At 52.7% G+C, this 17,608-nt stretch overlaps 1 protein-coding gene and 1 pseudogene across 1 annotated transcript; one reads left to right on the forward strand and one right to left on the reverse strand.

The window, feature by feature from the left end:
- Positions 1-266: 266 nt before the first annotated feature.
- LOC100589004 (golgin subfamily A member 6-like protein 6) lies at positions 267-8,360 on the forward strand. Its single transcript, XM_030814408.1, has 11 exons — positions 267-317; positions 1,972-2,100; positions 3,188-3,238; positions 3,325-3,418; positions 3,514-3,620; positions 4,981-5,039; positions 5,366-5,507; positions 6,163-6,335; positions 6,516-6,687; positions 6,748-7,553; positions 8,215-8,360. Exons 1-10 carry the CDS (start codon positions 267-269, stop codon positions 7,513-7,515), a joined length of 1,746 nt encoding a protein of 581 aa, XP_030670268.1. The 3' UTR covers positions 7,516-7,553; positions 8,215-8,360.
- A 4,116-nt stretch (positions 8,361-12,476) lies between these two features.
- On the reverse strand, positions 12,477-13,971 carry LOC115835390 (annotated as a pseudogene).
- Positions 13,972-17,608: the final 3,637 nt, after the last annotated feature.

Below are 17,608 nucleotides of genomic sequence, written 5' to 3' on the forward strand. Positions count from 1 at the left end.
GGGGTTGCATGGGCAGGTTTCCTTGTGACAACACAGGTCCTTCATGACACGCTGCTGTCTGGCCACACCTCCTTTCCCTTTCATCTTTCTCATTGACCAATGGGCTTCAAGCATTAAGGCCACGCCCCTATTCTGCATTCTAGTGCAGCCCTGGTTACGCCTCCTCTGGCTCAGTCACACAGCTACCTATAGGTGACTGGAGGTGTATAGTTGTCCTCACCTGGATCATGCTGATGTGGCCCCAACCCCACCTCCCTACCCATCCCATGATGTCCAACGAAACCCGACAGAGCAAATTGGCCGAGGCCAAGGAAAAGGTAAACGCATCAGCACCCCAACCCAACCCGAGGCCCCCTCTGACAGCCGAACTGCTGCCAGAGTCTGCGCCACTCCTGAGGCACACTGGGCTGGCCTCCCCAGTGCCTCTGGGCTCCCCACACCAAAATCTTGTCAGCCAGCCCAACCCCCTCATGAGTCCTGCCCCTGCCCTGCCCGGAACCCCAGGGTGACTTTGAGCAGGTGACTCCCGGGGCTTCCAACTCCATACTCTGCCCTTACCTCCTGCTACCCCAAACCCGACCTCCCTGGGCTCTTTGGGCTCACATCTCCAAGGACCTGGGTGCCCCAGAACATGCCCTCACCAGTTGCACAGGGTGACTTTGGGGATGTGACTCCTGGGGCTCCTTGCTCCTTACTTGGCCCTCACCTCCTGCCGCCCCAAGCCTGACCTCCCGGGGCTCTTTGGGGTCACGTCTCCAAGGACCCGGGTCCCAAATTTGTGACCCCCTCCCCAGTCTCAAAGCAGCAACTTAGGCATTGCACTCATGTGTCCCCCCCACCCCCGCCACTCTGCCGAGGAGTGGAATGTAGTGGATGTCACAGTCCCTCTACAAACTGTCATTACTACCACAAGATCGGCCTTTGGTCTCAGGACCCAGTCCCCTAAGTGTTCTTGCCCATTTCTGTTTCCTCTGGTTGCAGCACAGGTTTCCAGCTGGAAGGGGAATGGGGACTGTGGGACCTAGAAGAGAGAGGTTTCAGGCTGCCTTACTTCCATACCACAGACGTTGACAGTGTGAAAAGCCTACACTTACCCCATGAGCTCAACACGTTGACAGTGTCTCTGGGTGGCAATGGGAGAATGGGTTTGGTTTGGTTTTCTCCCAGGCTTCTACTCTCCAGAGAGACTTTAACATTTTTTCTGAGTTCTGCACCTCAGATTTGAATTCTCCTCCACTGTTCTGGGACCAGAGTGCCCCTCAGTCACTGGTTTCTGGAGTGAGATCTGCTTTTCTTCTGTGGAACACATCTTGGGAAACTGAACTTGACATCTTGAATCTTCCTCATCTCATCTCAAACTGGGGAAATTTTGAGTGCCACAGGATAAATATGGGACATCTTTATGAAGCATCAGTTTCCCTTGATTCTCTTGAGAGACAAAACATTAATTTACTTAGGGATGAAAGTCACATAGATTTATAAGACTATACATGACTTCTCTCTGAAATGAGGCTTGGGTTGTCCTCTTTCTGTTAAATTCCCAGATTTAACAGAAAGGCTGCCTTCTGCCATGAGGATACATTGATGTAAAAGTTTGAGAGGTACTGATGTACTCCTTAGCACTAACAGACGTGTGAGGGTGAATAACTCTAAACCACATAGCGGACAGTTCCTGCCTACTTAATATCTGCTTTTCCACCTCTGCCTCTGGTTTTGGTCCCTGGCAGCTGCTGATCTGTGGCAAAATCCCAGAGCTCAGAGTCAGAAAACTGAGTTTAAGTTCCATTATTGCCTTTTTTTTCAGCCATGGTATCAATCTCTCTCAGTCACGAAGTGATTGTGACAACATTTCCTACAGTTGGTGGTATTAAATCAGATGGTCTATAAGAGTATTTAGTGTAAACTGTAAAGCAGGATGTGACTGTAGGAGCTTGTAGTTCTCAGGAGTATCACTGCTCTTCCTTTCCACAGTTGAGAGACCATCATCCCCAGACCAACCCTAGTGTTGATACAGGAGCAAGGGACACCAAAAAGCAGAAAATAAATAATGGCACTAACCCTGAGACAACAACTTCCTGTGGTTGCCACTCACCTGAGGATGTGAGTCTTGGCTGGCCAGGCTCCTGGGGACAGAGGGCCCAAGGTGGGGTGGAGGGTAATTATTAAGATTGTGGAAGAACTGCCAGGTACTGGTTAAGAATTCTGGGTTTGAATCCTACATCTCCATCTGCTAGGGATATGATTTAGGGCAAATTGCTTGAGCTCTTTGGGCCTCTCTTTTCACATCTGTAAACTAGGAGTGGTATGGTTTTACTTACATTTGTGAAGTTTAAATGAGATTTGTCATTGTGTTTTTATGTTAATCCCTAGTCCAGGGCCTGCTGTAAACTCTCCTTCTTGGGCTTGCATTTTCTGAGGTAGAGTTAGAGAGTATCAGAGGTTACTGTTAGCTCTGAGAGTCTGAGAGTTAAAGGCCCACTAGAATGGAAACCTCAGGGCCAAGGGCTCCCGTCTGCCTTTTCCATCCCATATCCTGGCTGTGAAGAACCGTCCCTGGCCCGTATGTGCTCAATGTTTGCTGAATGAATGCACCTTTCTAGATCACAAGCTGGCAGAAGGGTGGGCTTTTCTCACACTCCATCTCTGAGGGTTTCTGTTACTGTCTTTTCAAGAGAATCTAGTTTCAGACTTTGAGTTCTGTGGCTGTGGGCAAAATCCAACAAAGACCCAAATCCTTCTTTGGGAGTTGAGGAGAGTTTACCAGTTTGTGGTCCCATTGGGTCTGAGAACTGTGCCTTTTAAATCCATTCCTGGCCCCTGCCTATCGCTTCCTGGCCTGAGGAATAGAGTCGAGGGGGCCACCCACAGTCACCTTCCTTTGACTCTCCCCACAGAAACAACAGAACCGAGCTCAGCTGGAAGAAGTAACGTGATTTCTTTGTTTGCTCACGACATGACCGCTGGGTTTGGGGCACTCAGATGTAGAGGCCCCAGTCTCATCTCGCCCACTCCCAGCCTGGGGAAGAAGGCTCACCCCCCATATTCCACCCCATCCCAACAGGGTCCCTGATAAACTGGTCCCATGGGTGGGCCTGTCCTGGGGCAGTGGTGCCATTCTGGGGGCATGTCTCTTGCTGTGCCATCTCTGCCTCCCCCTAGTAAGAACTCTGTCTTCCTCTTTCTACAGGAAAAGACGGCAAGCCACCAACATCCGGAAGCCCTAAGGAGGGAGCTAGAGGTGAGTGGAGGGTGTGACTTCCCTCCTGTCCTCTGGAGAATGTTTCTTTGCTTCTCTTTCAGCATTTGCTTGTTCTTCTCCCAAAGGCCCAGGTTCATACCATACGAATCCTTACATGTCAGAAAACGGAGCTTCAGACGGCACTCTATTACAGCCAGCATGCTGCCAAGCAGTTGGAAGGTGGGAATCTGGCACCCCGTCATCCTTCAACCTGGCACTTTGACAGGACTTTGGGGGGAGTCCTTTGGGCCTCATCTGAATGTCTCTCATTCCAGGAGAGTCTAGGGATCTGATCAGCCGCCTGCATGATTCATGGATGTTTGCAGGAGAGTTAGAGCAGGCTCTCTCTGCTGTGTCTACACAGAAGAAGAAGGCGGATAGGGTGAGTCCAACCACCTGCCCTGTCCCCTGGGAGCCCAGCTTCGCAGATGGAGGAGTGAGCCTAAACGTCCCTTCTGTAGGATGGAGTGTCCTGCCCAGAAGGCAGCATGGCAATTTCTTGCTGCTTTTGTGTGTGGTTGTTAGAGGCAGATTGGGGCTGAGTCGGCTGCTGTGGGTGTGTTGGGGAGCACTGTGGGGAGCGAGCACTGGACAAAGAGCTCAGAGGCCAAGTGCCCACCCTGCCCATACTTGGCTGTGGCCTTGGCCACGTCCTGAGTGGTGGTTAGGGTACTTGTACCATAAAGGTACAGAAGAGTATCTTGAGTATGTTACTATTTGTGTGGAGAGAGGGGGCAGGTATATATGTGTGTGTGTACATATTATGGTAATATACATAAAACATGTTTGTAAGGATTCATAAAAAAACTCAGGATAGAGGCACAGTGTGGGGGGAGATATTTCCCTTCTGGACTTTCTGAGTTTTGGACTATGCGAACGTATCACCCTTTCAAAAATTCAACCAAGGATTAATTTCCTTCTTAACTGTGCCCCTACCTCCAGCGAAAGAATGGGCTTAGAGAATCAGATATACCTGGGTGTTGAAATCCCAGCTCTAAGTGATCTTAGGCAGCACTTAACCTTTAATACCGCATGTTTTTCATCTACACAATAGAGATAATAATGGTAACCATCTCCTATGGAGGTTGTGAGGATTAAATGGGATTGTTAGCATAGTGCCTGGTGAAGCATTCAATAAAAGTTCCAACAGTGGTAGTAATAACAGTAATAACAATAGCAATATTATCTGATCTCTCTGGGCCCCTGTTAGCCAGCCCTAAATTCAGTCTCTTTCCCTGTCCCTTCCACCTTCACTGAGTTCTTTGAAAAACAAATGAGGGCCAGGTGCTCTCGCTCACGCCTGTGATGCCAGCACCTTGGGAGGCCGAGGTGGGCGGATCACCTGAGGTCAGGAGTTCAAGACTAGACTGACCAACATGAAGAAACCCCGTCTCTACTAAAAATACAAAATTAGCCAGGTGTGGTGGCACATGCCTGTAATCCCAGCTACTTGGGAAGCTGAGGCAGGAGAATCACTTGAACCCAGGAGGCGGAGCTTGTGGTGAGCCGAGATTGCGCCATTGCACTGCAGTCAGGGCAACAAGAATGAAACTCTGCCAAAAAAAAAAAAAAAAGAAAAAAAAAACAAATGAGACCATGGGCTTGGAAATGCCTTGAGAACATGTCAGGTGTGATTGAGAGTGAGGGAGAGTTACTGTGGAGTAGTCACTGTAGTGTTGTTCCTGGTGGGCCTGCTGCTCCTCTACCTGCTCTATTCTGACTTAACCTTTCTCTATTTGCAGTACATCGAGGAGTTAACAAAGGAGAGGGATGCCCTGAGTCTGGAACTGTACAGGAACACGTAGGATGGGGGAAGGTGGAATGGGGGGTCTGGGGGCCCTTTGGGTAGTGTGCTGGGAGGTGGGGGGTACAGGTGAGCATGGGGAGAGGCTCCTACAGGTTTTCATGTGTGCACAGGGAAGCTCTAGTGCCGGCTGGGCCACTGACTCATGGGGTAGCCTCAGGCAACTCATGTCTTCTCTCTGGCCTGCCACCTGTGACTTTTAATTCCTGGGGTCCCTACCAATGCCACCGTTCTGTGGTTGTGGGGCAAAAGTAGAGGGTTGATCACCAAAGAGGTCCTTTCTGTTCTTCGTTCATTCCTTTCTCTACTGCCCCTGGCCATAGCATAACCAATGAGGAGTTGAGGGAGAAAAACGCCGAACTACAAGAAAAACTTCGACTTGTAGAATCTGAAAAGTCTGAGATCCAGCTCAACGTAAAGGAGCTAAAAAAGAAGCTGGAGAGGGCCAAGCTCCTGCTGCCACAGGTGAGCGGCTGCAGCCCTGGGGGTTGTGGGAGCCCCATCCAGCTGGGACCATGATCTAGGGATCATGCAGGGTATGGGGAGGTTCCAGCCAAGAGCTGGAAAATTTGGGTCCTTGTTCTGGTCCCACCATAGAATCCTCTAGAGTGTGCTAAAAACGTACAAATTGGGGCCCTGCCTGGGGAATCAGCATCTCAGAGTTAGGGCTTTAAAATATTTTTTTTAAAGGATCATGGATGAAAACCATTATTTTATAGGTTACATTTATTTATTTATTTATTTATTTATTTATTATTTTGAGACGGAATCTCGCTCTTTCACCCAGGCCAGAGTGCAGTGGCGCAATCTCGGCTCACTGCAAGCTCTGTCCCCTGGGTTCACGCCATTCTCCTGCCTCAGCCTCCCAAGTAGTAGCTGGGACTAAAGGCACCCGCCACCACACCTGGCTAATTTTTTGTATTTTTAGTAGAGACGGGGTTTCACCGTGTTAACCAGGATGGTCTCGATCTCCTGACCTCGTGATCTGCCCGCCTGGGCCTCCCAAAGTGCTGGGATTACAGGTGTTAGCCACCGCACCTGGCCTATAGATGACATTTATATGGCTAGCTCATGAGTCTGTTTCCTTCTGAGGTTCAAACCAACACTTTCACGATTCCAGCAGCAGCTGCAGGCGGAGGCTGACCACCTGGGTAAGGAGCTGCAGAGTGTGTCAGCAAAGCTCCAAGCCCAGGTGGAAGAGAACGAGTTGTGGAACCGCCTGAACCAGGAACAGGAGGAGAAGATGTGGAAGCAGGAGGAGAAGATACGGGAGCAGGAGGAGAAGATACGGGAGCAGGAGGAGAAGATACGGGAGAAGGAGGAGAAGATGCAGAGGCAGGAGGAGATGACGCGGGAGAAGGAGGAGAAGATACGGGAGCTGGAGGAGAAGATGCACGAGCAGGAGAAGATACAGGAGCAGGAGAAGATACGCGAGCAGGAGAAGAGGCAGGAGCAGGAGGAGAAGATATGGAGGCAGGAGGAGAAGATACACAAGCAGGAGGAGAAGATACGAGAGCAGGAGGAGAAGATGTGGAGGCAGGAGGAGAAGATGCACGAGCAGGAGAAGATACGGGAGGAGGAGAAGAGGCAGAAGCAGGAGGAGAAGATGTGGAGGCAGGAGGAGAAGGTACGGCAGCAGGAGGAGGTGTGGAGGCACAAGGAGGAGATGCACGAGCAGGAGGGGAAGATACAGGAGCAGGAGGAGAAGATGTGGAGTCAGGAGGAGAAGATACGGGAGCAGGAGGAGAAGATGTGGAGGCAGGATGAGAAGATACGGGAGCAGAAGGAGAAGATGCACGAGCAGGAGGAGAAGATACGGGAGCAGGAGGAGAAGATGCACGAGCAGGAGGAGAAGATACGGGAGCAGGAGGAGAAGATGTGGAGGCAGGAGGAGAAGATGAGGGAGCAGAAGGAGAAGATGCATGAGCAGGAGGAGAAGATGTGGAGGCAGGAGGAAAAGATGCATAAGCAGGAGAAGATACGGGCGGAGGAGAAGAGGCAGGAGGAGGAGGAGAAGATGTGGAGGCAGGAGGAGAAGATACGGGAGCAGGAGGAGATGTGGAGGCAGAAGGAGAAGATGCACGAGCAGGAGGAGAAGATACAGGAGCAGGAGGAGAAGGTGTGGGGGCAGGAGGAGAAGATACGGGAGCAGGAGGAAAAGAGGCGGGAGCAGGAGGAGAAGATGTGGAAGCAGGAGGAGAAGATAAGGGAGCAGGAGGAAAAGAGGCGGGAGCAGGAGGAGAAGATAAGGGAGCAGGAGGAGAAGATAAGGGAGCAGGAGGAGAAGATAAGGGAGCAAGAGGAGAAGATAAGGGAGCAGGAGGAGAAGATATGGGAGCAGGAGGAGATGATGCAGGAACAGGAAGAGAAGATTTGCGAGCAGGAGGAGAAGATGTGGGAGCAGGAGGAGAAGATGCAGAAACAGGAGGAGAAGATGCGAGGCAGGAGGAGAAGATGTGGGAGCAGGAAATGAGGCTGCGGCAGCAGGAGGAGAAGATGCAGGAACAGGAGGTGAGGCTGCAGGAGCTGGAGGAGAGGCTGGGGGAGCTGGAACGGAAGGCCGAGCTCTGGGGGGAGCAGGTGAAGGTGTGTGCAAACCCTGGAGATCATACAGAACGACCTCACAACAACTTAGCAGATGGTGGTTGGCTCCCTCTGCTTTTCCACCAGTCTGTGGCCTACAGTTTAAATGGTGGGAAGAAGGGTGTGAGATTTGAGGCTGGGGAGGGAGGCATGGGCCTCTAGCTAAGGGAGGCAGTCACTTAGGCCTGGAGGAAGGGGCCAGGGCCAGGGGCCTGGGCAGGCGACAGAGCCCCACAGTGCCCTCGCTACCCTGTTTATGGGCCCAGAATCTGGAAGCCAGCCACTACCTACCCTGACGCCTCTCCTGCAGGTGGAGCTGAAGAGCCAAGAGGCTCAGAGTCTGCAGCAGCAGCAGTGAGACCATTACCTGGGTCACCTGCAGCAGTATGTGGCCACCTATCAGCAGCTGGCCTCTGGGAAGGAGGCACTGCCCAGCTGCAGCAGCAGGAAGCTCAGGGCGAAGCGGTGGCCAAGATGGCCCACCAATAGTTGCAGGAGACCCGGTTGAGGGAGTTCATGAGGGCAGGGCCCCAAGGGGGGATGACCTGGCAAACTCCGTGCCTTCTCACTGTCTTTCTTGTCCCCTTAGGAGCACCTGGAAGCTGCCATCTACCGAGCAGATGACAACAAGGCAAAGACAATAAACATGTAAAAGCCGGCAGCAAGGCCTGGAGAAGAGTAAGCCGCCATGTGACTGTTTAGAATATAGTCTCAGCACAAACCTGAAAAAAAAAATTTATTTATTTTAATTTTTATTTATTTTTATTTTTTTTATTTATTTATTTTTTGAGACAGAGTCTCGCTCTGTCGCCCAGGCTGCAGTGCAGTGGTGCAATCTCGGCTCACTGCAAGCTCCGCCTCCTGGGTTCACGCCATTCTCCTGCCTCAGCCTCTCGGAGCAACTGGGACTACAGGAGCCCGCCACCACGCCCGGCTAAATTTTTTTATTTGTATTTTTTAGTAGAGACGGGGTTTCACCATGGTCTCGATCTCCTGACCTCGTGATCCGCCCGCCTCAGCCTCCCAAAGTGCTGGGATTATAAGCGTGAGCCACCGCGCCCAGCAAAATTTATTTTAAATTGTGGCAAAATACTGGCCAGGCGCAGTGGCTCAGGCCTGTAATCCCACCAATTTGGGAGGCCGAGGTAAATGGATGACCTGAGGTCAGGAGTTCAAGACCAGCCTGGCCAATACAAAAATTAGCCAGGCATGGTGGCGCATGCCTGTAATCCCAGCTACTTGGGAGGCTGAGGCAGGAGAATCGCTTGAACCTGGGAGGCAGAAGTTGCAGTGAGCGGAGATCGTGCCACTGCACTCAAGCCTGGGTGACAGAACGAGACTCTGTCTCAAAAAAACAGAAAAAGTTTCTTCCCTACATGTATGTTTCTATTAGTTTTCTTCTTGGTCTTTCTCATTTAGTCTTGTGTTGTCTTATGGCATTCCTAGTAAACTTTTATCTGCCTCCAGAGAGTATTGACTTTGACTTTATGGCACGCAATTGGAGTAAGTGCAGATCACCTTCATCTAGTTTGGGACTAAGCTGGTTCAAAGCAGGTTTTAGGTTTCGTGACGGCTGGTCTATGTTTTATTCATTTGGACTCCTAGGGGTGGCCCTTCCAGGGTCCCCACCAAGGTCCCATCTCCTTCCTGGGACCCAAATTCTCATTAGGTCATTTCAGCCCTATGAGAGTGCCAAACATTCAGCTAGGCTTTCCAGCCTGTTAACTACCACTTCATACTCAGTTTCTTAGCCTCTTAGCCCTCTACTGTTGACCAATCACCAAATGTGGAAAAGCACTACAGACTGTCAGGGTCACCTCCTAGGCCTGGTCACTCAAGTCCTGGCTGAGGTCTTCAATTACCTTCCAACAATTGTTTTTGATTGGGGCGGGGCACATTTTTGTCCAGTTTTTCTAACTGCTCTGGTGGGGAGGCTAATCTGTAACAAGCTCCTCTGCCTTTAGTGAAACTTGAAAACCTTCATCTGTCCTTTTTTTGTTGTTTTTGAGATGGAGTCTCGCTCTGTTGCCCAGGCTCTAGTGCAGTGGCACGATCTCTGCTCACTGTAATGTCTGCCTCCTGGGTTCAAGCAATTCTCCTGCCTCAGCCTCCCGAGTAGCTGGGATTACAGGTGTGTGCCACCATGCCTGGCTATTTTTTTTATATGCCTTTCATAGAGATAGGATTTCACCACGTTTTCCAGGCTGGTCTCCAGCTCCTGACTCAGGTGATCTACTCGCCTCAGCCTCCCAAAGTGCTGGGATTACAAGTGTGAGCCACTGCATCCAGCCCATCTGTCTTTTAAAAAATGTTTTTAATTGGAGGTATAATTTATATTCAGTGAAATGCATGAATCTGGTTTACATTTTGATGAGTTTTAACTCATTTAACATTACCCATGTAACCTACCTCCTTTGAAGATACAGAGTATTTCTATCATCCAGAAAGTTCTCCTGTGTTTAATCCTGTCCAGCACTCCCCCAGCAGTTGATGAACGTGCTGAGGACATTGGTACTGGATTCTGGCCGCCCCAAAGGAGCCGCTTTGACAAGGCTTACCCAGCACTAAATCCCTGCCTGCTCTCTCGAAATTTCCATCTTTAAACTGGTTGTATCTATAACCCTCCCTCATCAAGTCAATAGATAAACAAACCCTGAAAAATAAACACCCCTTCCTGGCCCAGCAGCCCACAGCCTAATATTTACTGTATTCCCAGGCTTTCAGAAATGTAACTCGCCTGCCGGTTCACCCTTACTAGGGTGGCAGCTGCACAGGAGCAGCTGGGCTCACCCATTAAGCAAGAAGCCAATAGCTGGACAGTGACACTCAGACCCCAGCCTGGGCGAGCCTGGCTGAAAGCCCCCTTCCTTCCGGTCAGACTGTGGAGAGAGGGGGGCGGAGCATACACAACTCTATTGCCCTCCACATCCTTCAGCTGTGCTTCCTCCTGGGAGAGGGAGCCGCTGGTTAATTTGGCCAAAGCCTTCTTGAGGGCTGTAGGTTTCACAGGCTGGGTGTGTGGGGGCCACCATGCTAGAGAGAGAGGCTGGTGTGTCAGAAGGCAGCCACCTGGCCAGAGGAGGGTCAACCCCCTTGGTGACCTCCTTCCCCCGGCTAGACACAGCGCCCTGCACTCTCCACATGTGACTGTTCCCCTCAGAGCTGCTTCCAGGGGAGGGGTTCTAACCCTGTGGGTGGGGACATGGTGTTACTTTACAGTGGGCCATGGCTCCCTCTGACATCTCCAACTCAGAGGCAGTAGAGAGAAGATGAGAAATTCCCTGCCCCTCCTCCCTCAGCACCCCCACCTCTGCACACATCCACATATGGAGACCCTGACAATGGGCCCTGGGAGTGCCGCCATCTGCGCCTCCTTTCCATGCCTGCAGCAGCCATCCCCACCCTCCAGACCCTCACCCACCTGGCTCAGTAGACGCTGCACTGCCTGTGGTCCTGCGCCTACACCTGGGCCTCTGTACGCGTCAGTTCCCCAGTCTGGTTTTTATTCCCCCCAAAGAGTAGGGAGCCTGTAAGGTCACCGGTTGAGCAAGCTGGGGGAGAAATGTAGGGTGGGGCTGGGAGGATGAGGAGGAGAAGCTCATGGTCATGCTGGAGACAGCTGAGCAGAGTCTCTGCAGGCCCATTGGCTGCCTAGCCAGTGGTGATCCCGCTCCCACCCTCATTTCTTCTTTGTTAACAAAACCATGACCTCATTAAATATTGGACACGTATAAACTTCATGGACCCTCCTCCAGCCTCCCCACCGTGTACTGGTGAGTCTAAGTCAACTCTAGTCATTTCATTCCTCTGGACATTGACTGCTTGGGGCTTGGGCATGAGCTGCCTCTTCACCTGAGCCTGAGCCACAGGTACCCTCTGCACCTACCACGCTGATGCACTGGGCCAGGGAGAGCTCCGTCTCGATGGAGATGAGCTGTGAGGAGCTGGCGGCTGGGCGGATCAGGTTGTTGTAACGGGTTTTGTTCAGAAGGTCATCCATCAGTTTCTGCTCGGCATGGGCCACGCAGCAGTCCCCTGGGTAAACACACAGACATGCTGGGCCGTTGTGCAGCTGTCCCCCACTGCAGCTGACAGCTATGAAGTGGGAGCCGAGAGGGCCAGGGAGCACAGACACCCTGAGAGCTGGCTGAAGCAGTGAAGGCACTGGCGGGCCTGGCTTTCCCTGGGGACTTCAAATGACATTCATGACAGGGCTCAGCTACCTCCTCCCCGTGCCATACCTCTTCCTCCTCCTCCTCCCTCGATCAATGAACAGCATCCCATGCTCTACACATCTGATACAAAACTGGGTGTCTCTTCCAGACTCCTCCCTTGGTTTATCCAAGTAGCCACCAAGTCCTGTTTGTCCTCCCATCTCCACGGCTACAGCCAGGTCCCTGCCTCCCCCGCCCTGCCCACCTTCTATTCTCTCCACCTGCACTCTGCCCCTGCCATCCATGTGCCATACAGTGGCAGACTGGTCTTTCTACAGCAAACTGGACTAGGGCCCTTCCCTACCCACAGCTCTCAGAGCTGGAGGTGGAGTTGAAGCTCATGTTCTGGCTTGGCATTCACAGCTCTTTCCCCCTCGGCACTGGCTTATCCAGAGTGCTCACAGTGCAGGGCAGGAGCCTCATGACTCAAATGTGGGTTTGGTGCAGAACTGGGTCTGAGGTGGTGCTTTCCCTATGAAGAGACAGGGCCGACATGGGGGGATTTTCTGGGTTCAGAGTTAGACCTAGAGTGCAAAGTTTCTCTGAGGCACCAAACAGGGGGCTCCAGCTAGCAGCTGGCTCCTGCTCTGGAGCTTCAAGGAGAGGTCTCAGCTCAGAGCCACGTTCAATAGCCAGCTTACATGCGGCCTCCTGCAGGGAGCCCCTGGAGCTTCCACAGCCTCAGATCTGCCCCTCTGCCTACCCCAGATCTCTTGCCAAGTGGCGTTTGGGTCTTCATGTCATCTCCCTCCCATGTCTGGGAGTAAAGGTGAGGTGCAGGGACTTGAGCCTGTGTACTCTGGTGTCTTAAGGGAGAGTGTGTCAAGTAGAGTGGAGGCGGCTTGGAAAGAGGGAGACTCAGAGGAGAGTGAAGGACACGTGACCAGGCAAGCCTGGGAGCAGGAAAAGAGAATGAGCAGAGGAAACTGCTGGGTCAGGGTGTTAGGTAACAGGGGTACCTTAATGGCGCCGGTTCCGGGTTCTTCTCCCCTCCTTGACCGGGCACTGTCTGAACCCGCCAAAGGAGGGCCAATCAGAAAGAAGCATCTCCCACCTTCCCTTGGGCCCGCCCCACGTAGGCCCAAGGGATATAAAACCCAGCACACCAGCAGCTCTCTCTCTCTTTTCTTCTCTTCTCTTGTCCTCTCTTCTCTTCCTTCTCTGCTCGATACCTCCAATAAAGATCTCTTGACCGCAACCGGTGTAGTCTGATCCTTGCCCGGCCTCTTTCACAGGGGAGCAGATGGGAAGATCAGGGAATGAGGGGGGCTGGAGAGGTGGGGGTGGGGACGCTGGCGAGGGGCTGCCTGGCTCTCCAGGCTCAGGAGTCAGTTACATCCTCCCACAAGGGCCAGCTCACCTGGTCGCCCCAAAGCCCTCCCTCTGTGGTTGGGACCAGACGGCCAAGAGCACAGATAACCCAATTGAGCAGGACTGAGGCGGACTCAGGTGGGTGCTGGGCTGGACTCCTGGCTGTGGGGAGCAGCTGCCACCCTGCCTACTGCATCCACTTTCCAACTCGCTGCCTATCTGAGCAGACGCAGTATTTGGCACCTTGTGAAACATGCTCCTGGTGCACCTGCTGCCTGCTGCCCCTCCTGCAGAGTGCCGGGCTCTCCAGAGGGGATACCTGTGGAGGCTTGGCCGAGATTCCGAGTCCTGCCTCTCGTACCCGGGGCTGCTACCCCAAAGGCCAGCTGCTTGAGTACCCTGGAAGCCAGTCTGTAGCCCCAGGCTACAGCTGGGTCCATCCCACAGCCCTTCTGTCGTGTATCTATTTGGACTGACTGCTCATTTCATAGAGAGGGGTGTGTCTTGCCCCAGCCCATCTGGCATGTCTAAGGCAGCTGTGGGGTCAGAATCGGCAGCTCCCAGCCCTCAGCCCTGCAGTAGTAGGAGAGGCTGGACCCCACATCTCTGAAGTCCCACTGGGCTGGTGCGAGCGGGCTCCCAAGTCCAGGGATGCTCTGCAGGCTGTGGGGCTCATGCACCAGCTTTGAACCCACCTGCTCAGGTTGCTCACCTTTGGGCCTGTCCTGACTCTCAGGCATTCGGCTGACCCTGAGGGCCTCTCCCTCATCCTTAGCACCAGCTACAGGCTCTGACTTAGAGGTTCCCAGAACCTTAGACCATTTGGCTGGCCTCCCATTTCTCAGCTGAGGAAACTGAGGCCAAAGAGGGGAAGCAACTTTTTCAAGGATCCCCAGCAATTCAGAGGCAGAACCAGGTCTAGGAGCCTCTTCTCGATAGAGGTTCTCCCTGTCCCCTGAGCCTTCTTTAGTGCCTCATTAACTTCCCTGTAAGGAAACTGCCCCGCTGAGGCTGGAAATGGTGCTGTCCAGAGTGGTGTGTGCCGGTGACTGCGCCTGTGTTTGTACTTGTGAGTGTGTATGGCGGTGGGGATGAGGGGTGGGGATAAACAGCAGGGATTCTGGGGGCTGGATGCACTCCACCTCACCCCAAAAAGGGGCGCAGGAGAGCCCAGCCAAGCACAGCACATGCTTCGACTTTCCAATCTGCTGAATGCCTGTGAGGCCAGCTGGGCCCAGAAGGGACAGGCCTTTCCACATAGATGGCAGGGGGCTCCCAGGATGGGTGGAAGCTTCTGCTGCAGCTTTGGGGGTCACATTCCAGCCCATGCGCTGACACTTAAGCAGAAAAAGCCACCTCTAAGAGGCAGTCATGATCTAGTGATTCCGATGAGGAGGGGGCCCCACCAGCCTCTGTCCAGGGTGTTGTCTGGGAAAAACTGCTCCCTGGCAGAAAGGGGCTAATAATTTGAGAGGAAGCCATAGCTGAAATCCTAAACTGTGTGAGTGTGTGTCCAGTTTGAAAAAGCATATCCAACTTAAACATTTATATTGAAAAAATGGAAAGATATTCCCCTTGTTTTGGAATACAAACTACAGAAAGCAACAGTTAACAGAATCTTATCGGAAAGGTCAGATTCTGCCTCTGGAAAGGCACAGTGATTTTCACCTGCGGTGTGTGTCCTTAACTGAGGAAGGGAAGGTGAGATTTATGTTTAATAAAAGGCAGCTATGAATTTAGCTTTTATAAAGAGCTTGCTATATACTATTAGTGCTTTTCAATCATGTCAGAATCAGCCAGATGCCTATGGAAATGCAGATTCCCAGGCTTCATTCCCAGAGATTCTGGTCCTGTGAGCCTAGGGTGGGGCCCAGAAATCTCTACGGGGTGGTGAACGCTGCCCCAGGACCACACCAAGAAACACTGCAACTGGCCCACACACATCCCAGTCCACAAATATGTAGGCAGGCATCTTATCTCCACAGAACAGATAGGGAAACTGAGGTCCAGAGTGGGGAAAGAAACATCACGGGGCCACCCAGCAAGTAGTAGCAGAGCCACGATACACCCACTGCCTGCAGACACCATCTCTGACGACAGCTCCACCTCCCCACAGGAATGTTGCCTACCCCCATGGTGGGTCTCTGTCCAAGGAAGATGTATCCTAGGTCCTCTGGGCTGACTGGGGCTCAGAGGAAACCTTGGCCCAGAGCGTAGGAGCTAGAGGGGTCCTTGGAATTCATGTGGGGAATTTGAGGCCCAAAGAAGGCAGTCCTCACACTTGAACTCTGTCTGGAGAAGGGCTGGGTCTCCTTCCTGAGTGGTAGGTTTGACTTCACCAGCTTGGCCCTCAGTCAAGCTGGCTGTCCAGGCCCACCACACCTCGGGGTGGGTGACCAGAGGCGGCGGTGCCATAAAACAGGTTTCCTGGGAGATCCACCCCCATAGCTCAAAACATTCCAGGGCTGGTGATTTGGGCAAGCCCCCTTCCCTCTCAGCCCGGTTTCCCCAACTCTACAGCAGCTGTGCTGGTGGAGACTTCTCCCTGAGACTGGGCCACAGATTTTCTCCTGGGTGCCTACACCACCCAGGTTGCTGGCTCCTCTGTGCCCACTCTTCAAGAAAGTCAGCTCTTAGGTAAGGAAGGTGCCTTGGCCCTACCAGGAGTAGGAGCCGGTGCACCCCCAGCCTCCCAGACCAGTGGGGATGACCCGGGCTGCCTACAAAGTTGCTGCCCAGCCCAGAGACACCCGCCTGGGAGGGTGGCCCTGGCCCTTGCAGCAGCTCTGAGAAGAGGTGGCCCCCACTCCAAAACTCGCAGAGCCACCCATGCCTTCCCTCAGCCCGAAGAGGCTTTTAGGAAAATGAATCACCTCAAGTTCAAACCCATGGGGTTGCTGAAAGACAAGAAAGTGCGGGGTGAGCTGGCGCGAGGGAGCGCTGCTCGGTGCAGACTTTGCAGGGAGGGCACTTAGGAAATGGGACAGGAATCTGGGAGGGTGACTGCTCAAAGTTAAAGGGAGGGGATGGAGCTGGAGTGAGCTGGCCTCGTCCTCCCCCTTGGGTCTTCCAGCCTGGGCTCAGGTGATTCAAGGGAGCAAGCACCTCCCTCTCCCAGCCAGGGAGTTAAGCCATGTTCTGCAATCAGTACCATTCCCTTGGGGGCTGGGTGACAGCCCCCACCTCCAGACCTGGCTGGAACTGCTGTCTCAATTCTAGATCCAAAAGAACCTCTGGCAGCTTCTCCATCTCCCTCTCAGTCCGGCCTCACCTCTTCCCCCATGGAGGAGCTCCAACAGCAAATCTGACAACTGGAGGAACAAGGCAGGAAGGCCAGGGTCTGAGGAAGTGACCACCTTCAAAAGGCAGCTCTGCCACCTTCTCTCCAGGACTCTCAGGCTTGCTTTCATATTGCTCCCTTGACATCCTTTTGCTATAATCTGGCATGCTGACGTATAGCCTTTAAAAGCAGCAACACTGTTGACGTGGAGCAGACTTCCCCTTTGGGATGGTTTGGAGAAGTTAGGGTTGAGGGCATCCTCTCTTCTGCAAACTGCAGCAGCAATAGGTGAGATATATAAAGTAAATAAAGGCTGGGCGCGGTGGTCACGCCTGTAATCCCAGCACTCTGGGAGGCTGAGGTAGGAGGATCACTTGAAGCCAGGAGTTCGAGACCAGCCTGGCCAATATGGCAACACCCTGTCTCTACTAAAAATATAAAAATTAGCCGGGCATAGTGGTGCACACCTGTAGTCCCAGCTACTCAGGAGGCTGAGGCAGGAGAATCACTTGAACCCGGGACGCAGAGGTTGCAGTGAAACAAGATCCCACCACTGCATTCCAGCCTGGGCGACAGAGTGAGACTCCATCTGAAAAAATAAAAATAAAAAGTAAAGTGAATAAAAAAGACATGCCCAGACTGAAAAATAAGTTAATCATCTCCATGAACGAAAAGCAGAAAAGAAATGCAAAGTGGTTGGAGGCTGAAGAGCCTGGACCCTGCTGGGCTTTGGGAACCAAAGATGGTGGCAGGTCCTTTGGGATAAAGAGGGACCAAATGACTCCTAGCTAGAAGCTGGGAGCTTGGGTGTACCCCAGTACTTGAAAGGATGCTGGCCGGGCGTGGTGGCTAATGCCTGTAATACCAGCACTTTGGGAGGCCGAGGGAAAGTAACTCTTATGTCAGTGTGAAAGCAAATCAGACAGGACAGGGGAACATGGAGGGGAGGAGAGCCAAATCAGGACCTGGTTCCAGACCCACCCCACCCACCCCATTGGGCCAGGAGCACAAGTGGTTCTCTGCACAACATCAAGAGCGAGGACATGCTTTCAGCTCCACTTTAACTCAGGTTCCTAATGTGACAGCAGGCTTGTCAATCCCACTTGCCCCCGTGGCTCACACCAGAAAACTACCAGCAGTGTGAGTAAGGACAGAGGAGCCAGGGTTTGGGAATCCCA

This window comes from Nomascus leucogenys, chromosome 6 (assembly GCF_006542625.1).
Source record: "Nomascus leucogenys isolate Asia chromosome 6, Asia_NLE_v1, whole genome shotgun sequence".
Classification (NCBI taxonomy): Eukaryota; Metazoa; Chordata; class Mammalia; order Primates; family Hylobatidae; genus Nomascus; species Nomascus leucogenys.